General features: G+C 42.0%; 2 protein-coding genes across 14 annotated transcripts in view; one reads left to right on the top strand and one right to left on the bottom strand.

The window, feature by feature from the left end:
* RBKS (ribokinase) overlaps positions 1-3886 on the bottom strand; it is a 97721-nt gene extending 93835 nt beyond the window's left edge. For 7 of the 9 annotated variants that reach the window (XR_013231736.1, XR_013231739.1, XM_077341588.1 and 4 more), the window contains exon 1: positions 3581-3882. Coding sequence is in view for 5 of the 9 variants with exons in the window: in XM_077341588.1 (XP_077197703.1) it covers positions 3581-3633 (53 nt within the window). In the remaining 4 variants the exon portion in view is untranslated. Of the gene's footprint in view, positions 1-3580 lie in introns of all 9 variants that reach the window. The other 2 variants (XM_077341656.1, XM_077341647.1) reach the window with 2 other exon arrangements.
* Positions 3887-3951: 65 nt separating this feature from the next.
* The window catches only part of BABAM2 (BRISC and BRCA1 A complex member 2), a 201928-nt gene continuing 182511 nt past the window's right edge, over positions 3952-23368 (top strand). For 3 of the 5 annotated variants that reach the window (XM_077341574.1, XM_077341567.1, XM_077341539.1), the window contains exons 1-3: positions 3952-4081; positions 6799-6951; positions 18440-18516. In XM_077341574.1, the coding sequence (XP_077197689.1) occupies positions 6824-6951; positions 18440-18516 (205 nt within the window). In that variant the 5' untranslated portion in view covers positions 3952-4081; positions 6799-6823. Of the gene's footprint in view, positions 4110-4231; positions 4549-6798; positions 6952-18439; positions 18517-23368 lie in introns of those variants that run through there. The other 2 variants (XM_077341548.1, XM_077341558.1) reach the window with 2 other exon arrangements.

The following is a 23368-nucleotide window of genomic DNA, read 5'->3' as shown; positions in this document are numbered from 1 at the left end:
AGTGAATTAGGACATATTGCCAGGATTTGATGTTGTCTATTACAACATTCCCCTCACACACACACACACACACTATTTTAACCCAGTTCTTCCTAGTGTGCATCTCATTCTCACTAGCCCAACACAGCGCAATACTCAGCTGCATTAGACTGCTGTGGAGTGAGCTCTTCAGACATCACTGACTAGGTACAGGTTCCACAATCAAGGGCATGCTGCACAAACATGGTGATGACACTGCACTTCACCAGAAGTAAAAGCCCTGTTCACTCAAGCCTTGTTGACTGCACATACAGGACAAATGAATAATGTGTGATGGTTGTTTCTTCCAAAAGGGCTAATGCATGTATATTCCAGCTACAGAACACAGATAACAGACCCCAGATCAGCAAAGGCAGAAAATCTATGTGCTGCCCCTTCAGAAAAATTGGTTATCACACATATTGGGTTCACTGTGTATGTGCACAGTCACACCACCAAGAATCTGAAAAGGGCTAAAATGACAAAGAGCTGTGTGAGTGTGCTGGCATAGTACCGGGTTCCTAATCCTTTTGAGCCTTTGCCCCCCCCCCCCCGGTTACGTTTATTAGAATTTGTATTTCTTTGTATTTTTGAAAATAAAAGTTTTTTAAAAAGGGATTTTGATACAGCTTGCTGAGTACAACCACAAAATGGCTGCTGTAGGAGGCACACAGAGGCAAGTATCAGGAATGATGAGATTATATATAACAGTAACGTTTCAACGTTTCATATAGAAGCTCTGTTTAACAGTGGACATACGACTATAAAAGTTTAACGACTATAAAAGTTTAAAGTGGACATAGAACTATAAAATATTTTCTTGCATAGTCAGCTTACCATCAGTCATGCAATGAGGATCCTGGCCCCCCTGGCTGCAATCATAGCCAAAGCAACACCTGGTCCCACCCGTTTCTCAAAACATTGGTGAGTACCAAGCAAGGCTCTCTAACAGTTCATATGTTAAACCAGGATCTGAGAGATCCAGGTTCAAATCTCTATTGTGCCACTGAATTTCACTGGGGGACCTTGGTCCATCACTTTCTCTGAGCCTAATCTCTCTCACAGGGTTGCTGTAAGGATAAAATGGAAGTGGGAGAAATGATATTGTATGCTGCTTAGGGCCTCACATATGGAGAAATGGGATACATATCTAAACAGATGAACACAAGCAAAACTGTGCTGTTTCACCTAATGATAGACGCAGCTTGAAGACTTTGAACTTCATCACAGCAACAAAATACTTAAGAAATTTTGGTACACAAGACAGATCTAAGCTGTTTCTGCAATCATCAGAAGGAAATTTGTGGAAATTTGATCTGCCCCCTACAAGCTAAACTGATCTTAATAGATTGAAATAATTCAATCATTTACCTCTCGCACCATATCAACTATTGCTGACCTAAAAACATTTCAGAGGCAGCATGAGGTACAGCAAAAAACCTGTTGTACTATATGACTGTTGATATCTTGCTAAGAAGCAGGCAACTGCTTTGCACCATCATCAAGGTTAATAAAATTTGATTCAAGATAAAAGCATTTCTGATGTGCTTAAGCATATTTCAAAATCTTGCAGATCCAAATCTTTAGTATTCTGTATGTGGTACAAAAGAGACAAAAAACACGCCAATTATTTTTGTTGCATTTAAGTTAGTATGGGATGAGACTATTTCTGGAGATAACTCGCTTCTTCTTTGAAACTCATCCTACCCTAACCAGACTTAGGAAAAGCACAAGCAGCAGTTACAGCAGTGATACTCATTCAGTGGCTTGATGGCCACTTGTGGCTCTTCTAAGCATCATTCCCCAGTGCGGCACCTTCATGTTTTCCTTGGCATATGGTAGCATTGAGGTTCTTTTGACTGGATGTAAATATGAACTATGGAGTGAATACCACTTTATTAGAGTATGAGACTATGATCTGGGAGACTCAGGTTTGAATCCACAGAAGCTCTCTGTGTAAGGTAGGACCGGTCCCACAATCTCTTACAGCCAAACTAAATGACTGCCAATATATAAAGGAAGATATAGCCATTTAAAAATTGATGTGAGGGCCAATCCTCATCAGGACCATGTTGTGGTGATACCAAGTGATCCTGTCGCCCAGTCCCACTTTCAAGTATGGGGTCATGAGAGTGGCAGACAATTAAGTCCAATAAATACATACATACATACATACCAAAAAGGCCAAGGAAAGGCTGTTTTGGACACAAAGATACCTGTAGAAGGTGGTGGTGGAGCAAGATCACCTGGTGCAACTGAATTAGGGTTGGGCCCCATGACAATTTTTTAATTTTTTAATAAGAGCCTCTTGTGGCGCAGAGTGGTAAGACAGCCGTCTGAAAGCTTTGCCCATGAGGCTGGGAGTTCGATCCCAGCAGCCGGCTCAAGGTTGACTCAGCCTTCCATCCTTCCGAGGTCAGTAAAATGAGTACCCAGCTTGCTGGGGGGTAAACGGTAATGACTGGGGAAGGCACTGGCAAACCACCCCATATTGAGTCTGCCATGAAAACCCCAAGAGTCAGACATGACTCGGTGCTTGCACAGGGGATACCTTTACCTTTACCCATGACAATTTTTTAACGGTTAGATTTTCCTCTAAAATGTCACTGGCCACTATAATGTTAATTTTGACTTGCAGCCCAACCTATTTCACAGGGGGTTAAGTGTGATGATAAAATGGAGGAAAGAACAATGTTGTAAGCCAACATTCTCAACAGGGAGAAAAGTGGGGCATAAGTATCTAATTAAATTAAAGCGCAAATATACAATATACAAATTTTATCCTTATATAAAAAGTGACTTTACTTAATAGTTTGGCCATATGTGTCTGTAAGAGCTCTCCTTGGAAACTTGTCCTGATAAGAAGTGATGGTTACTTGGAGTCTGAAAGACACTAGTATGTAATGACGCAGCTACATTAATAAATAATCTAAATCTAATAGCCACTTTATTTGTACTGCTCCCATTTCTGGCCATATATCCCACAGAATATTACTAACTATATTCACTCCACTAGACAAGCAAAGTCCATGAAGTGACTTTGTACCACTGGACCACTTCTGCAGACTTTTTCTGAGTCCCACAAAAACTTGGTAAACCTTAAAATACCCAAGCACTCAAATAAAAGTTGGTTTATGAAGTTGATATGGCAGCACTCATTTCTATACTTTGATCGCTTTTTCTTTTAATAACTAGAGGGTGATAAGGAGAGATATTTCCCTCATCTTCTTCAGTGTAATGCTTCTGGGCAGAGATGCCTGTGTACAATAATATGATTCAGGATTTACTAATAGGATAATTCCATATTCAGTCTGATCCTCTGCATGCCTTCTCAGAAGCAAATCAAGAGGACATCATCACTCCCAATAAATGTTCAGACCATACAAGTTTGCTTGAGGGAACGTTTCAGTGACCCTATCGAATCCTACTTAGGAGTAAACAAGTATAAGATTGGGCTACATAATTCTAAAACTTACTGTTGAGTATAAAGAATCAAAAGCTAATCCAACTCTAGGTAAAAGAATGGCTACTGGCCGTGCAGAAGACTACTGACAACACTAACCTCACGAGATCAGTCATACAGGATCCCACCAACACGACCTCAGGAGCTGCCATGATCAAGAGCAGCAGCGAGAAGTCTCTTTCCCCCACCACTGTACTTTAGCCTCCTTCACCTTTACACGTCCTCGGGCTTTATCTTGGTGCACTTCGCATTCTCTGCCTCTCCCCAGCCTGCCTAACCACAGGGAGAGGATCCTCCACCCACCGGATTTGCTCGCTCTCTGAAGTGCCCGTTTACTACGGAGTAACTTTTCCACCCCAAATCCCAACCAGACTACTTAATACTTCTGTGGCAATCTCGCCCGTCACCCTGGAAGAGTCGAATGTAGGACTGTCCATTCAGGCGCGCTTAAGCCACCTATACCCTGCGAAAGACCCACTTGGGATTTTTCGAGGCGTGTGATATCGTGAGCGCGCGTGTGGCTCCCCCAAAGGCGGCGTGTGCGCGTACGCAGCGTACGGGGAGGCGGATCTACGCAGGCGCCGAGGCTGCGTGGTTAAGGTAGTGGTCTGGGCTGGGTTTTTGGAAGGTTGGTTGATGTTTTCCGGTCCTCGCAGATTTCCAGAGTAGCAGCGCTTGGGGGAGGTCGGGGAAAAGGTGCCACTTTAGACGGGGTGGGTATGTGGGGCTGTGTACGTCATAGGAGAAAGTGGGAAGGGCCTTTGGCTAGGAAAGTAAAGTCTGGGAGTAGGCTTGGCTATTAGGGGCTGAACCCTTCAAACCTGCGCACCACGCAGGCAGATTTGCTGTGGGCTACATTTTCTGCTCCCTCTCCTTTTAGCTCCTCCTGTTAGGATGGTCACCTTACTGTTCCTGCAGTGACTGCAGGTGCTAAAAGTATTACTGTGGTTAATGAAGGTTCCTGTGCCTCTAAATTGATGTGCTAGAGGCTGGAATTTAACAGGGAAAGTGTAGCGACTCTGTTCCCGAGAGGAATTCAAACTTCATCTGAAGCACAAAGTTGTAAGGTGATTGTAGACAAGCCATATTGCTATTCCCCTCTCCTCCCATTATTATAGAGCTGGACTACTTTATTGGGTTGCTCTGAGATGATGGGTAGGAACCGTTTGTTAGCATTCCTTCTGTCTATAGTTAGATTAAAGTCCAGTAGCATCTTCAAGACCAACGTGTTTTTGAGAGTATAAGTTTTTGAATACCAAAGCTCCCTTTATCAGACATATGCAGGAGTGGAGAGATGTCTGAATATCCCACTCAGAAGGTGGGACTGATGTTGTAAAGAATACTTGTAAAGTATACAAAGGCTACCCATTTTAAGGTATAATGGATATTGTAGAGGAGAAAAGCTAGGGGGCAGAAAACTAGCATCTGTTGTGAGTGCTATATGAATTATAACTGTTATAATTTTATTACTGGGAAAAGCAGTATCTGTTGAATTTGTGGCTATTGTATAGCTGTCAGGCATGCAAGAGTCCCTGCAAAATGAACAGAAACAGTGTCAGACTTAATTTAGCATCATGTGTAAGTTATGACTTCTGGTGGTATCTTTTGAAAGGCTCAGGTGTTGGGCACGACTGCTGGTAATCTTGTAGAGCTAGATCTTTCCTGATCTGGATTCTCTGCTCAACATGATCTTACTCTCTAACTCTTTGTCAGCTGCCTTGTAAATTAAGGCAAACATTATATCAATGCTGTAGGTTTTACAAATTTCACTTTTAATACATATCAGGCATTGTGTATGTATGCTGGGGATTGGCAGAGGCGGTGTACAGTGTTTCTCTGGTATTGGTGATCTTTGACAATGCAATATTGATAAGATTGCACAGGTTCCCTGGTGTTTTTAAAACTATGCTTTAGTGGTGGTGAGTTTATAAAAATGATTGCATTATAACTTGCTACGTGTTGTAGATAACTTCAATTAGATCTGAGTTATGGTGTGGATCTGCAAAGTATCTCATAGGTTTCTGATTCTTGTCTCCTTTCTGCTTTGTACCATCATGGATTCTATGTTCTGTTATGACTTCTCTGTTTAAATGGGAAACAAATATTGTTCTCCCTGTGTAACTTTATTGATTGGAGACCACATCTTTTGAAGAGGCAACAGAAATTTCCTTGGCTTTTCCACACACAAAAAGAGCCAGAAATTGACTAATTGTTGAACTGACAATTTATAAGACTTTTTCAGTGTCGTTTCTATTGTAATAGTCTTCTGTGATGTTAGATGGCTGTAATAATTTGATATCCATTGTTTAATGTGAGCACAGATTTAGTAGCTGTTCTTCACAATCATCAAAACACCATAAAATAACAATTTTACCATGATATTTAATTACAAGTTGGCACACTTTTAATTTTGACTTAAGCAGATAGGTTTGTTTTGTTTGCTTAATGATATTGGGTAAAATGGAGTCCCCCCCCCACCCTACCAAAAGCAAACATCAAAACATTCACATTTTTTTAGGAAGCCACTAACTGAGTTTTGAACTTAATCAAATGAGCACTGTCCCGCTTCTAGTTCTGAAGTAAATACCAGTTTAAAATAAGCCTGTGCCAAGCTGAAGTAAGTCTGAAGAAGGCACCAAAACCAGGAGATTTCTGTATGGTTGGCGGACTAGGTTCAGTTGGGTGTTTGCAGGTTCTGCATGTTTGCATTTAAACTCTTTGCAATTCATAGCTCAGCCTTTCTCAACTTTTTTACTGTTGAGAAAGCCATGAAACATTCTTCAGGCTTCGAGAAACCCCAGAAGTAGCATGATTATGCAAAATATTATGGAAGCATAGCTATGTACATGACCCTGTGAGGCCTTTACCTTCACACCCATCATTGGCCATTTTGGGAGGGGTTGATGGACATGATTATATATCGTCATATCACCCAACGTTTTACAAATTTGAAAATATATTAAACATTAATTAGCTCCCACCCATTCAGGAAACCCTTCCAGGGCTGTCAAGAAACCTTAGGATTTCATGAAACCCTGGTTGAGAAAACCTACCATAGATGGTCAGTAGAAACAAATGAGAGAGTTAGTTGGGTGTTGGGGCATACAAGTAATATATATGAAACTGTGTCCACGACTGTGAACTTTAGTTGAGTGAGTGGCTTGTAGTTGTCCCTGATGACGTATTCCAGATCTTTGTCCTTGGTCACTGGTTTTTGTAATAAATCTCTTTTTGACTATCTCTGCCTCTTGTTGTCTTCTCTTTGTCTCATTTGTGTTTTGTTGTCATAGCTATTCTTTTAATGGTTTATTTTGCAGAGCTCAGTGCAGCCCACAAGTAAATATGTCCCCCGAAGTTGCTTTGAATCGAATTTCTCCATCACTTTCTCCTTTGATTTCCAATGTGGTTAGAAATGGAAAAGTCGGATTGGATGCAACAAACTGTTTAAGAATTACAGATCTGAAATCTGGGTAAGTATCATGAAAGAATGAAATAAAATAATTCCCTAGGTCTTTCATTCTGAGTGCTGCTGTGCTGCTTTTGTTTTCAGGAAGCAACTAGGGAGGCACATGAACCCAACCATTCCAGTTTGGGGCAGCCCCCAAGCTGAACTGAGCCTGAATTTCCCTGAACTGTCTAGTTTGGATTTCCTTTCTCTGTGGCTGGGGGAGGGAAGCAAAACGAATCGGTTAAATAACTCACAGACCTAACACAAGATGGGTGCACCTGCTGAAGGGTTTAAATGGCTGGTAGCTGTTTTGCAGGTTGATTTTGCTTCTCCCTGCCTCCAAGATGAACCCATCCCATGTTAGACTGATAGAGCTGCAAGCCATTTCACCAATCTGTTTCACTTTCCTCTGCTTGAATAGGTTATATGGCTTGCAGCCATTTAAACCTGACAATTGACATGTGACCCTGCCCTTCTCAGCTGTTTAGGTTAGAATCATAGAAGCATAGAGTTGGAAGGGGCCGTATAGGCCATCTAGTCCAACCCCCTGCTCAATGCAGGACAGCCCTAAGCATCCTAAAGCATCCAAGAAAAGTGTATATCCAACCTTTGCTTGAAGACTGCCAGTGAGGTTAAGATTCTTCACTTCTCCACGTGAAGCCAGCTGGGTAAGGCACAGTTCTCAATGCTTTCTCACCCCCACCTACCTCTCAGGGTGCTTGTTGTGAGGAGAGGAAGGGATGGTGATTCTAAACCATTTTATGATCCCTTTGCGTAGTGAAAAGGAGGGTATAAAAATCAACTGCTTTTCTTCTTTGTCTTCTAAATGGCCTGAACAGCCAAAGTGTTCGAAACAAACGTCTGGTAAATGTTCAGGGAATTTGCTTCCCCCAGACACTGGTTTGGGGGCTCCAAACCTGTTCAAGTTCATGCCAAATTTTGGCTCATGAATCGGATTGTGCCTATCCCTAGAAGTAGCTATGTTTTAGTAGTTATTACTGATGTCTTTTACAGTCTTGTAGAGATTGTGGTTTAACTTGTTGAGAAGAATACTTGATATAATTTTTTTTGTCAATAGATGTTGCTAATTAGTGTTAGAAATATTCTTATGTTTTATGTTTTTGACTTTCTATCATGGCTAAATCTATCCTTCCATGTTAATAAATAAAATCAACAATAGTGCATGCATGCCTTTAATAATTCTGTAAATACTCTTCCATTGTTGACTAAATTGTCATTCACTTTCAATTGTTGGTAATAAGGTCACAGAATCATAGAGTTGGAAGGAGCCATACAGGCCATCTAGTCCAACCCCCTGCTCAATGCAGGATCAGCCCAAAGCATCCTAAAGCATCCAAGAAAAGTGTGTATCCAACCTTTGCTTGAAGACTGCCAGTGAGGGGGAACTCACCACCTCCTTAGGCAGCCTATTCCACTGCTGAACTATTCTGACTGTGAAAATTTTTTCCCTGATATCTAGCCTATATCGTTGTAAAGTTAAAGGTAAAGGTATCCCCTGTGCAAGCACCGAGTCATATCTGACTCTTGGGGGGACGCCCTCTAGCGTTTTCATGGCAGACTCAATACGGGGTGGTTTGCCAGTGCCTTCCCCAGTCATTACCGTTTACCCCCCAGCAAGCTGGGTACTTATTTTACTGACCTCGGAAGGATGGAAGGCTGAGTCAACCTTGAGCCGGCTGCTGGGATTGAACTCCCAGCCTCATGGGCAAAGCTTTCAGACGGCTGCTTTACAACTCTGCACCACAAGAGGCTCTATATCGTTGTACTTGTAATTTAAACCCACTACTGCACGTCCTTTCCTCTGCAAGCCAACAGAAACAGCATCCTGCCGTCCTCCAAGTGACAACCTTTCAAATACTTAAAGAGGGCTATCATGTCCCCTCTAAACCACCTTTCCTCCTGGCTGAACATTCCCAAGTCCCTCAACCTATCTTCATAGAGCTTGGTCCCTTTGCCCCAGATCATCCTCGTTGCTCTCCTCTGTACCCTTTCGATTTTATTTATGTCCTTCTTGAAGTGAGGTCTTCAGAACTGCATACAGTACTCCAGGTGTGGTCTGACCAGTGCAGTATACAATGGGACTATGACATCTTGTGATTTTGACATGATGCCCCTGTTGATACAGCCCAAAATGGCATTTGCCTTTTTTACCGCTGCATCACACTGCCTGCTCATGTTTAGGTTACAATCCACAAGTACCCCAAGGTCTTGTTCACACACAGTGTTACCTAGAAGCGTATCCCCCATCCAGTAGGCATGCTTTTCAGTTTTCTGACTCGGATGCAGAACTTTACACTTACCTTTATTAAATTGCATCTTGTTCTCATTTGCCCTTTTACCATTGTGTTCAGATCTTGTTGAACTCTGTCTCTATCTTATGGAGTATTTGCCAGTCCTCCCAATTTGGTGTCGTTTGCAAAGTTGATGAGTAGTCCCTCCATCCCCTCATCTAATCATTAATAAATATGTTAAAAAGTACTGGACCAAGCACCGAGCCCTGAGGTACCCTGCTACTCGCCTCCCTCCAGTCTGATGAAACACCATTGACAACAACTCTTTGAGTGCGGATCTCTAACCAATTCCCTATCCACCTAACTATCTGAAAATCCAGATAGTTCAGAGAGGTGATAGTTCAGAAAATCCAGATAGTTCAGATAGGTCAGAGAGGTGATTGAGTTGGTTTGTTTGCTTGTTGCCAGATATATACTGAATGGATGTGTGCAGCAGAATATGTGTCAGGGACTGCATTCCATTCGATAAAAGACTGCTCTGTATTTGTCCCAGACAATGACTATGGATCCATCTGGATATTATGGGATATAACATGTTTTTTGCCAGCATTTTTTAAATCTATCATCTCTGCTAAGCACCAAATGAAAAGATTTCAGTTCAGTGTTCAAAGTACAACCGATGCCTTTGTTAACCTTTTCCCAGAGGAAGAAGAAGAGTTGGTTCTTATATGCCGCTTTTCCCTACCCGAAGGAGGCTCAAAGCGGCTTACAGTCGCCTTCCCATTCCTCTCCCCACAACAGACACCCTGTGGGGTGGGTGAGGCTGAGAGAGCGCTGATATCACTGCTCGGTCAGAACAGTTTTATCAGTGCCGTGGCGAGCCCAAGGTCACCCAGCTGGTTGCATGTGGGGGAGTGCAGAATCAAACCTGGCATGCCAGATTAGAAGTCCGCACTCCTAATCACTACACCAAACTGGCTGTTGACAAGCCTAAAAGCATAAGTCCTTTCCTTGGCTTCATTGTCACTGAGAAACTGCCTCCATCTTTGTAAGCCTTCTTAATGGCCACTGAACTTAGCCTTAGGTACTGCAAAGATATTTTAGTAGCTTCTGCCCCAGTCAATCATGAACAGTTTTGGCCAGCTTCTTTTTTTATTTTCCACTGAGTCCAGTTTTTATCTTTGAGATTTTGATAAAAATGGCTTATGCAGCGTGGTCGGCACATTCTAGATTTTGTTTATATGATTACAAGGGGCCAAGCCTGTTGCATTTAGGAGTACAATGGGAGCATGGTTAGGGGGATGGAGTGGAAGAACTCTGTGAACGGCCTCTCCCTTCCCACATGACCTGAAAAGGCTGCAAGCAGGGACAGCTCTCATGCAGCGGGAATCCGCAGCCTCTAAGCCTCAGAGGGAAGCGAAAGAAGGAGGGAGTGGTCAGGGGTGGGGGACAGAAGGCGATTGGCTGGCTGCCGGACAGACAAGCAGGCCAGTTGGAGGAGGAGGCACTCAGGAGTGGCACAGCTGTCTTGAGTGGGTGTTAAGCGCTGAATGGCACTTAAGACATGAGACATGCTGCTCCTCCAAGGCCTTACCAGAAATATTAAGTGGAACAGATTGCGTAGCCTTGGTTTTGCGTAGGCACTCATCTGTAACTGGTTTATCTTAATAGAGTTTGAAGAAAACATTATCCAATTTTAATTTTTGATGCTGCTCACTTTGTTTTATAAAACGAGTCTTTGTCTTAAGTGTCTTCACAGCACAACATTAAAAACACTTTTCTAGAAGTAAGCCTCATTTAACGGACATTCATGGCGTTCTGTGTGGGCCTAGTTAGAATTGCTGTCTAACATATCTGTATTGAGCCTGATGAAATACACTTGCTCATTGAAAGCTTGGGATCTTTCAGAATCATTTAGTCATAACCTGTCACCTCTCCAACTACACACACTTGATTTTAGCCAAAAGGCCGAGAAGCGATACCTCTCCAACTGGAAGAAGTTGTGATTTTTTTTTTTTTTTTTGCTGAAACACCTTTGATCCTGTTTGATTAAGAATTCATAATTCACAACTTTTTTCTATTTAGGAAGACTTACATACTTTGGCTTTTTGATGAAACTTTATTAAAATAATATGTTTCCTTTTGGTTACTCAAATTAGTATAGTGGGATGAGGTTTTTCCCCCTTTTTCATTTCAGTTCAGCACAACATTTTCTCTGTTCTTTACAGGATGGTCTATAATGTTTTTGAGGAAAGCATGAATCTAAGTTTTTCTTGGTCGTTTGTGTCTGCTGGGTTTGAATCTTGGATGCAAATATTCATGCTTAATTTTTAAATTTTATTATTGTAATGTAAAATATATTATAGTGTATTGTAATGTAATTGTATAGTAATTGTAATGTAATAACAACACATTATTACATTTTAGAATCTTTTCTACCTGTTTTATAACTGCCCTTTTCAATCTCAGTTTCTTTTTGATTTCTTGGTTAGAATCATAGAATCATAGAATCATAGAGTTGGAAGGGGCCATACAGGCCATCTAGTCCAACCCCCTGCTCAACGCAGGATTAGCCCTAAGCATCCTAAAGCATCCAAGAAAAGTGTGTATCCAACCTTGGCTTGAAGACTTCCAGTGAGGGGGCGCTCACCACCTCCTTAGGCAGCCTATTCCACTGCTGAACTACTCTGACTGTGAAAAACTTTTTCCTGATATCTAGCCTATATCGTTGTACTTGAAGTTTAAACCCATTACTGCGTGTCCTCTCCTCTGCAGCCAGCAGAAACAGCATCCTGCCCTCCTCCAAGTGACAACCTTTCAAATACTTAAAGAGGGCTATCATGTCCCCTCTCAACCTCCTTTTCTCCAGGCTGAACATTCCCAAGTCCCTCAACCTATCTTCATAGGGCTTGGTCCCTTGGCCCCAGATCATCTTCGTCGCTCTCCTCTGTACCCTTTCAATTTTATCGATGTCCTTCTTGAAGTGAGGCCTCCAGAACTGCACACAGTACTCCAGGTGTGGTCTGACCAGTGCCGTATACAATGGGACTATGACATATTGTGATTTTGATGTGATGCCTCTATTGATACAGCCCAAAATGTTATTTGCCTTTTTTACCGCTGCATCACACTGCCTGCTCATGTTTAGTTTACAATCCACAAGTACCCCAAGGTCTCGTTCACACACAGTGCTACCTAGAAGCCTATCCCCCATCCAGTAGGCAGGATTTTCATTTTTCTGACCCAGATGCAGAACTTTACACTCTGTCTCTATCTTCCGGAGTATTTGCCAGTCCTCCCAATTTGGTGTCATCGGCAAACTTGATGAGTAGTCCCTCCACCCCCTCATCTAGATCATTAATAAATATGTTAAAAAGTACCGGGCCGAGCACCGAACCCTGAGGTACCCCGCTACTCACCTCTCTCCAGTCTGATGAAACACCATTGACAACAACTCTTTGAGTGCGGTTCTCTAACCAATTCCCTATCCACCTAATGATCTGAAAATCCAGATTGCAGTCCTTCAACTTATCCATCAGAACATCATGGGGAACCTTGTCAAAAGCTTTACTAAAATCCAAGTAAATGACATCAACCAAATTTCCCCGATCCAGCAAACCTGTTACTTGGTCAAAAAAGGAAACTAGGTTGGTCTGGCAGGACCTGTTGGAGACAAATCCATGCTGACTTCCTTGGATCACCAAATTGTCCTCCAGATGTTTGCAGATCGCTCCCTTTAATATCTGCTCCATTATCTTCCCCACAACAGAGGTCAGACTCACTGGTCTGTAGTTTCCCAGGTCATCCTTCCTCCCTTTTTTGAAGATCGGAATAACGTTGGCTCTTTTCCAGTCCTCCGGGACATCTCCAGTCCTTAAAGAGGTTCCGAAGATGATGGACGAGGGCTGTGCAAGTTCTCTGGAAAGTTCTTTGAGTACTCTCGGGTGCATTTCATCTGGACCAGGGGATTTGAACTCATCCAGTGCAGCTAAATGCCTCTCGACAACATCTCTATCCATGTTAACCTGCCACCCAGGCACTATCCTTTGGCTACAGCCATCTCTAGATGTGCCTAAACACTTTGACCTGTGGGAAAAAACAGATGTAAAATAGGCACTAAGCCTTTCTGCTTTCTCTGCATCTTTCGTTAGCGTTTGTCCATCCGCACCCAACAGCGGGCCTATTGCCTCCTTTACTTTACGTTTGCTCCTCACGTAACTGAAAAATCTTTTCTTGTTACAATGGGCTTCCCTGGCCAATCTCAGCTCACTCTCAGCTTTGGCCTTTCTGATGATTGATCTACAGTGCCTAGTAACCTGTAGGTACTCTTCTTTAGAGCTCTGACCTTCCCTCCATTTCCTGAACATTTTCCTTTTCTTTCTTAGTTCCTCTTGAAGTTCTCTGTTCATCCAAATAGGCTTCTTAGAGCTCCTGCAGTGCTTTCGTATTTCTGGAATAGTCATTGATTGAGCATGCAATAGCTCTTGTTTGAGTAGCGCCCACCCTTCACATGCTCCCTTCCCTTCCAGCATTCTCGTCCATGGTATGACACTCATCATGTCTCTGAGTTTATTAAAGTTTGCCCTACGAAAATCCAACATCCGCGTCTGGCTACAAGCTTCCTTGGCTCCCCATCTCAAAAGGAATTCTATGAGGACATGGTCACTTCCCCCTAGGGTCCCCACCTCCTTCACCTCATCCACCAACTCTTGCCTGTTGGTCAGTATTAAGTCCAGTATGGCTGAACCTCTTGTGGGTTCATCTACCATTTGATAAATGAAATTGTCAGCCAGGCAGGTCAGAAACTTGCATGACTGAGGACGCTTCGCAGAGTTTGTTTCCCAGCACACATCTGGGAAATTGAAGTCACCCATGATGACAAGGTCCTGCCGTTTGGATATTTTCTCAAGCTGCTCACAAAGTGCAGCATCCACATCCTCTCGTTGGTCAGGCGGTCGGTAGCAGACACCAACCACCACACTGTTTGTTTTCCCCTCGCTTATTTTCACCCAGATGCTTTCCACTGTAGATATGCTCTCCTTCACTAGAATTTCCTGACAGGTAAGCCCTTTCTTCACATACAGTGCCACTCCTCCACCTCTTCGATCTATTCTGTTTTTTCTGAACAGTTCATATCCATCCACCATTACATTCCAGTCATGAGAATCATTCCACCAAGTTTCTGTGATGCCTACTAGATCATACCTTTCCATCAGCATGAGAAGTTCCAGCTCTTCCTTTTTATTGCCCATGCTTTGGGCGTTAGTATAAAGACATCTGAATCCTTTTACTTTTGGTTCCCTATGAGCTGGCCTTGCCGGTTGGGCTGCCTCCGATAGTTTTCCTTCCATACACTCCCTATGTTGATCGTCTCCTTCCCCTAGTGGCTTTAGTTTAAAGCTCTCCTGATGAATCTCCCCAGGTTCCTGCCAAACACATTCTTCCCCAGTTTTGATAAGTGCAATCCATCAGGTGCTAGTTGGCCTTCCTCAAGAAAGCCTATCCCATGGTCCCAGAAACCAAATCTCTCCTGCCGGCACCAACTACGCAGCCAGTGATTCACCTCCATGATCTTCCTCTCCCGATGCATTCCTCTTCCCTTGACAGGCAAGATTGAAGAGAATACCACTTGTGCCCCCATTTGCTTGAGCTTCCTCCCCAGATCTTGATAGTCTTTTTTAATCGGAGCGATGGTATTCAGGGACATGTCATTCGTTCCCACATGGACCATCACAAATGGGTAGCGATCCGTAGATTTGAGGAGTTTGGGCAGCCTTTCTGAAACATCTTTAATTTTCACCCCTGGCAAGCAACACACCTCTCGGGTTAGGGGGTCGGGCCCAGCCACATGGCGATCCATTCCTCTTAGCAGGGAGTCTCCAATTACCAGTACTCTCCTTTTTTTTTTTCTTCTCAACTCCATTTCCTTCTGTCCCCGTGGCCTCTTCCCTTTGTCTTAGAGTTTGTTTTGGGACCTCTTCCCTTGTTGACCCTTGCACCTCCTCTGCAAGGGCCTGAAATCTATTCTGGAGCTCCAAAGGCCCCAAGAACTGTCTCGCCCTTCGCCGTTCAGTCTTTTTCCAAACTGCCTGCAGAGGCTCCCTATTGTGGTCAATCTCCTTGTCCTCTTCAGGACTGGTTGTATTCTCTTTATTCTCTTTATTCCATGTTGCAGAGCTCTGGACTACGAACTCCTCCCCTTTCTTACTTTGGGTCAGAGTAATAATTCTGTTTTCTAGTGCCCTAATCTTTTCCTCCAAAAGTCTTACCAGCTTACACTTGGGGCAGCTGTAGTCCATCTTGTCTTCTGGGAGGAAGGCAATCATGTCACACTCACTGCAGATGATGGGATGAGTGTCCTGGAGGTCCATTGTAATGTCTAGGCAGTGGAAATATAATCTACTGATATAATCTACTGATTATAATTGCTCGGCCAAGAACCCCAGGCTAAGAGCCACAGGCCAAGAGCCCTTTGTCTCTCGCCCTTGGTGAGGAGTAGCCCTTTTTAAGCCTCCCAACAATTACCCAGCAATCACCTTGGTCTCACTTTTGGCTGATGATGGAGCTGAGGAATAGGAAATCTTGAACAATTTCAATTTATTCATTGTCAGTCTTAAAGTAGTGTAATTCTTCAGTGGCCATCATTTTTGTTATCTTTGTTAAACTATAATACTGGTCAGTTCAAGTCTTTTACTGTTTTCGGTCAGAATTGTGGTGTCATCTGTGTATCGCATCTCAAACTGTTAATATTTTCTGAATATCTCAAACTGTTTTCACTCCACATTCATCTAAATCAGTGGTTGTCAACCTTGGGGTCACTACCCCATTTGGGGTCGCTGGGCCCCTTCCCTGGGGTTGCCAGGTCGCCCGCTGCGAGGTGCAGAAGGCGGTGCCGGCATGCAGAGGCGTGTGGTGGCGGTGGAAGTAAGCGGAGGTCGCGGAGCCATGGCAATAGCCGCCTCCACAGCACCTCAATTGTTGTGTCCCTGTGTGCGCACCCGCACACGCCACCTGTGCACTGTGCGCGCAAGCACTGCCGCCATCTCACCAGCCATCGCCGAGTTGGGGTTACAGAAAAGGTAAGGTTGAGAACCGCTGATCTAAATCTTATCTGACTTTCCTTATGGTATGATCTGTATGTAGATTAAACAACTACATCCTTGTCTGACACCTTTGCAAACTAGAAACCATTCTGCTTCTTCATATAGTAACAGTAACTCCTTGTCCAGAGTATAAGTTGTGCATCCAAATGATTAGATTTTGCGGCCTGACCATTTCTTTTAATACCAACCATAACCTTTCAAGTTCCATACAGTTGAAAACTTTTCTATGATCTATGAAACACAATATTTTCTTCTGGAATTCTCTGGTATGCTCCAGTAACAAGTGTAAATTTGCAATGTGATCTCTAGTATCTCTTCTGTTTCTGAATACAAATTGCTTGCATGAGATATTAACAATGTTGTCTGATAATTGCTGCAGTCTTTGATGTCTCCTTTTTCAGAAATGGAATGTAGATTAAGCATTTCCAGGCTGTTGAACGGCTTGAAAAAGCTCTGTTGTTATCTCATCTACTCCTGTATGGTTTGTTTCTCCCAAATGCTTTCACTTCACTTTTTTTGAAGGAAATAGTAATACTTTTATCTCTTCTGTATAGTTCTTCAGTGTATTGTTCCCATCCTTTATTTTGTCCGGTTCAGTTACTGTAATCCTGTGTTGAACTTTCAGCATGCCTAACACACTTTAAGATCTCTTTTGATTTCCTGGTTCTTGTGGATCAGAACTCTTGTTCTTTTCTATTCTTTTCAATTTCTTTACACTGGCTCTTTTTTGCTATATACTGCATTTGTACTTCTGTTTCTATTTCTGTCATCTTCTACTTTTGCTTCTTATCTATGTTTAGCAATTTTAAGAGTTTTGCCAGCCATCTATAAAGGCTTTTCTTGGCTACAGGAATAGCCTTTGTTCTTTCTTCCATGATAATATATTTTGTTTCAATGTATAGTTCTTCCAGTTAGTAATGCAAATCTGTTCTTTTCATGCTCTTAAAATTATTCAAGATGATGTTTAGAGTTTATTTTGGTGCTACGAATGTTTTGGTGTTTTTCTTCAGCTTTACTCTATTTTTGATATTAACAGCTCATTATCTGTACCACAATTGATTCCAGTTCTTGTTTTATCAAAGAGAATAGAGGTTCTCCATCTTCTGCTTATGATTAGATTATGCTTATGATTATGCTTATGATTAGAAATCTATTTGATTTCTCTGTTGTCTGTTCAGTAATATCCATGTATACAGTCTTCTAGTCAGTTGCCTGAAACTTGTGCTCACAATGCACAAATCCTTGTTTTCACAGAATTCTGAGAGTCACTCCATGCTCCTAACCCAAATATTTGGTTTTGTTTATTCCTGCTTTTGCATTCCAATCACCTGTTTTATCAGCACATCTCATTTAATTTCTCCTTGGACATTGTGCAAAAGCTTTCAGATCCTTCCTCTTTAGTGTCATAACTTGACTGATGGTTATGTGGTGATTGGCTGAGGATGGGGAAGATAGAGAGGGATTATGCCGCTTTCTTATGTTCTTATACCTTTTAAGGGGAGTTGATCAGTTTTATTGGGGTTTTTGTCTATTTTGTGTAACTCGCCACGAGTCTACAGAAAGTGGCAGGATAGAAATCCAAGAAATAAATAAATAAAATAAACTGTGGCTCACATGCTAAGCATGCTTTGACTTAAGAGGGTCACCCTGAAACTCTAATTCCAGTCAGTAGTAGAGTTCCTGATAGACCTGCAGCTTCACATATATCACTTCCAGAAAATCAGATATGCTAACCTTGATGTGTGCAGTGCAAAAAATTGATAGGCATTACTGAAGAATATTTAAGAACATGGAATAGCTATTTCAAAACAGATACTTTTGTACTTTTCTTGTACCTTTCATTTTTGTTTTGTTTTGTTAATAGGCTTCAGGAGTGTGACACCAGTTGTTGTATTTCTCAGTTAGTTCTAGATCACTTTAACATGTACAAAGTGCTTTACATCACCTTTGCCTGCAGACTTTCAGAATATTTTTCTCCATTGTTCCTGCAGAAGTCTTGGTGTTTTCTAGGATGGTTGTGGCAAAAAGGGAGATGTAGCACATCATCTTTAAAATGCCACCAGACTCATTCTCTCTCATGGACATGCTGCTTATTGTTGCCAGAATTTGATACTGTTTTGCCGTGCTTATAAACTACCTCTTCCTTTCATTTTAGCTGTACATCCTTAACTCTTGGGCCAAGCTGTGATCGTTTTAAGTTGCATATTCCATATGCTGGAGAAACACTCAAATGTAAGTTAAATATAATTGCCCCATCCATTTTCACCTAATTTTAATTAGTACTTACACTGGTCCAGGACTTTGTTTGATTAGATTTATAGCCTGCCACTCCCAGAACGAATTTCTAATCACACGTCAAATTCTAGAATGCCACAGGCTCATAGTTTGCAAGGGATTTTGCAAGCGATTTTAATTCAGACTGCTGCTCTGAAGTAATGTCCAGATATGCACAGACAATCCTTAGATCCCAGTCTTTCTAAATAAGAGGCACATGTTGTTAAGCAGTGCAAATTTATTTGTTTGTTTTTACTTATATACCGCCACTCTCAATAAAAGAATAAAAACAGCTTAACCCTTAAAAATCCCCCAACACATTAAAAGATGGCTATTCATTAAACTCCCTATTTCCGCCCCCCTCCCCGTCCAGCTGCAATCAAGAGCTCTTTCATTAGGAGTGAGGGTCCTGATCTCACTAATTCTAGGGGATCCCCTGATGGTAACTTTTGGGACCTCAGCCTGGCCTCAACCATATGCCTGGCACAGAGTCTTGGAGGCTCTGTGAAAAGCTCTGGCAGGGCCCTTAGCTCTTCCAGAACCTCATTCCACCAGGCTGGGGCCCGGGCCAAAAAAGTGCTGGCCCTGGTTGAGGCCAGGTGAATGTTGCAGGGGCCCGGGATAACCAGCAGATTTGTACCCGCAGAGTGGAATGGAGTGCTCTGCAGGGAGAATAGGCAGACAAGCAGTCCTGCAGATATGCAGGGCTCAAGCCGCATATAGCCTTAAAGGTTAAAACCGATACCTTAAACTTGTGGGCCCTCCGAGATGTGCCAGTGAGGACCCTCGCAGCCTCATTTTTTTACCAGCTGTAATTTCTGGGTCAGAACTATGTGTAGGCCCACGTAGAGCGAGTTAGAGTAGTCTAACCTGGAAGTGACCATTGCATTGGATCACTGTGGCCAGATGTTCAAAGGACAGGTAGGGTACTAGTAGCCACGCTTGGCGCAGATGAAAAAACACCGTTCGGGCTACCTTTGTCACCTGAGCCTCCATGGAAAGGGAGGCATAGAAGACCACCACCAAATTCCTGGCCGTTGGTGCCGGTGTCAATTGTACCCCATCCAGGCATGGGAGGCACGCTTCCTGGTCTCACCCTTATCTCCCCAGCCAGAGGACCTCCGTCTTGGAGGGGTTGAGTTTCAGGTGGCTCTGCCTGAGCCATCCAGCCACTGCTTCCCAACATCTGGCAAATGTTTCAGGGGGGGGGGAGTCTGGCCATCCATCCATCAGGAGATAGAGCTGGGTGTCATCCACATATTGATGACAACGCAGCCCATAACTCCAGACCAGCTGGGCTAGAGGGTACATTGGAAACTGTTAATCTTTTATATGATTCTCCCATGGTCCATCTATTTTTATCTGTGTCCGTATTCTAGCTTAGCTCTGTGCACAAAATAATGTTTGTCTTATAAACAGTTAACAGCTTAAACAGCTTAAACAGTTCCGCAGGGCCTGCAAAAAGGAGCTCTTCCACCAGGCATTTGGTTGAGACCAGACATAACTGAAGTGACTGAAGGGCCCCTGCTCCCACCCCCGCCCCCCCTCAGAACTCAGAACTCCACCAGTATACTCAGGATTTGTTGCACTGTTGCATTGTTTATATTGTTTATACTATTATATTGTTATATGGTTACAACTATTATTATTATTGTATGGTTACTCATAAAGAATTGAGGCTTTTGAACTCTGGTGCTGGAGAAGACTCTTGCGAGTCCCTTGGACTGCAAGGCGAACAAACCGGTCAGTCCTAGAGGAGATCAGCCCTGACTGCTCTTTAGAAGGCCAGATCCTGAAGATGAAACTCAAATATTTTGGCCACCTCATGAGAAGGAAGGACTCCCTGGAGAAGAGCCTAATGCTGGGAGCGATCGAGGGCAAAAGAAGAAGGGGACGACAGAGAATGAGGTGGCTGGATGGAGTCACTGAAGCAGTAGGTGCAAGCTTAAATGGACTCCGGGGAATGGTAGAGGACAGGAAGGCCTGGAGGATCATTGTCCATGGGGTCGCGATGGGTCGGACACGACTTCGCACATAACAACAACATGGTTACTCACATGTTATAGCCTGTTTCATGTACTGTTCTTATGTTCTTATATAAATCTCCTTGAGCCTCAGGGAAGGGCGGTATATAAATATAATAAAATAAATAAATAATTGATAAGGTATGTTTCTCAGTTGTTAAGAAAAGGAAATGGTAAAGCAAGTGGTTTTTACAGGGAAAAGATTGCTTCTTTTTGTGACACTAAGGCCTGCATGTTCCTAACAAACATAATGTCATGAAAATAGCATGTTTAGATGTTCTTCTTGCCTGTTTATATGCTGACCACATAGTAACTAAACATACATGATTGGTGGCTAATAGTTTAAAAGAATTAGGACTTTTCTGTGATGGGTAGGAAGTATATGGGGAAAATTCTATGGGTATTACATTTCCACAGATGGGAATTATTTTTGAAAAAAGCAAAGTACATTTATTAAATTTAACAGAATACCTAGACAAAGATTATCAAAAGTAGATGGTGCTTCCTTTGAGATAGAAAGATTGACATTAGTATTCTATGTTACATGTAATTTTCCAGTAACTGAGTTGCAGTCTAGTAATCATAGATAGGATTGGATAGTATAACACCCCTACATAATCCTACATAACTCAGAATACGTAAATATTTATGTGCTCTGGTATTTGTAATTGGAATTAATTTAAAAGGTCAAGTTGTTTTCATATATAAAAGAAAGTAGATGCCTGCCTAATTGAATCATTGGGACTTGCCACAGGTAACCCATTAATCATCATCAACAACAACATTTATTACAGAGATTAGCCAAGCAGTTTACTAGTGCAGTTTACAAACAGAATGAATATATGTACAAGGCATAAAAGTCATAGCCTTATAGGTATAATTGATTATGCATAAAAAGTGATTAAAATATTTGAAATATCTGCTTTCTTATAGACAAAGTGTTAGCACAAGTTCTGGCTACTTTAGAGGTGGTCTCTCGTTAGAGTCGTCTTCTTGGTATCCAAGAAGAAGATACATGTAGAATTTATCAGATCTTTCTAAGAATTTGGATCTGATGAATTCATAGGGTTATTACCCCTTGTAACCCTTGCAAACATTTGACCGATAAATATTAAATGAAAAGTGCTAGAGATATTACCTTTTACAAATCATAGCATGCGAGAGAATTGTGGCTTAGAAGAAAAATGTCTGTCAGTGGGCAAAAGTCATGCATAACGGCCACAAGGGGAAACGGCAAGCAGCAATGCACAGGAACACCAAACATCCTGTTGCTAGATGTGTGACTATTATCTTTCAAGAGCAGAAAAATTCTCTGAAGGAAAGCCACAAAATGTTGCAATAGAAAAAGAAATTCTGTGACCATACTTCTGTCTTTGAGGATGGTGCTGAGGGTAAGCCCAAGTGCCTGCTTCCTTTGTGGCTGCTTCTACATCCTTTTTATAACATATCAGTTTTGTGCAGATTATCAGTTTTAACAACTGCCATGCTACAAATCTAGGTATTGCATTGTGGCTTATTGATGAGTTGGCATTTTGAATCTACAGCTGCACTTTCTGTTTCCCATGATATTTACAAATACTTGATTCATTTGTCCCTTTTAAGTCAATGGCAAAACTGAATCCGTGATATTTTGAATTGATCTGTAGTAGCACCTTATTGAAAAGGACTGCTAAGTAGGTCAGTTGCCCCATAGTTTAAAACATCCTTGCCTTTCACACATGAAAAAATCCATGCACCTTTCTGAAAGAACAAGAGACTTATAAATATTTTCAAAATGTTTGCTAGGAGCTGTTTTACGAGTGTCACCAAGCATACACTAAACCAACTTGGTAAAGTGAGTATTCAATATTTTGGCACACACAACAAGTTTTTCATGAATTCTCAGGTCTCTGGAATACTCTGATAGTAGACAGAATCAAGATAAAGTAATAATCTGTGTTCCAGGATGAAAACCAGGTGAAAAGAGATTTTACATTCATTACCATCAACATGTATGATTGAGGATCCACAGAAACCAAAACACAAAGCAAAATTAATCATGGATTTTGTCCTGGTTGTGGTCCCCAAATCAAAGTTGATAACAAGCCTACTGTCCTGAATTTCCATGAACTTTTAAAGCAGTTTGTGTTTCATGGATAGATCAAAAAGAAAACTCCTGTGTTCTGTTCCCTATGAAAATTGCAAAAGCAACTGAGTAGCCTGCGCCCCACTGTGCTTAAGGCTGTGCCATCCTTTTAAACAGCTAAGCAACACTTCTTGGGCATTCTGCAAGCCCCATTTAAGGCTACTGCAGTCTTTTTCAACAGGGTTTGTGGGCACCACAAGTTCAGCTCATGAACAAACCTGCTTTGGTTTGGAACAGGAACACAAACTGACACAATTTTTTGGGGGTACATGCCCATCTCTATCTTTGATATTCATCCAGTTTTACTGTTTTGAGAAAGAACTCGTTAAAAAGTTATCAAAATGTAGTGATTTTTAAAAATACCATTTAATTTGTTCCTGAGAATAAATAGCCAAATATTCAGATCCTCCGAATGACATTATAATTGTGACTTTTATTCTGTTCAAACTGATTCCTCAAACAACAAAATAAACCCACAGGCTCATATTTCTCAGTCCTATTTACATATTATTAACAGATCAGCATGAACCTATAAATTTTTTCAGATATGTATATTTCTTACATCTTCTTTAGGATGTGCTGCTTCACACATCTTAGAACTGTACCAGTTCTTTAAACAGGTAGACCAACCTACAATTAAAATAGCTGGGAAACCTATCAG

Source organism: Paroedura picta, chromosome 1, assembly GCF_049243985.1.
Source record: "Paroedura picta isolate Pp20150507F chromosome 1, Ppicta_v3.0, whole genome shotgun sequence".
Classification (NCBI taxonomy): domain Eukaryota; kingdom Metazoa; phylum Chordata; class Lepidosauria; order Squamata; family Gekkonidae; genus Paroedura; species Paroedura picta.
This window is presented reverse-complemented; position numbering and strand designations above follow the sequence as displayed.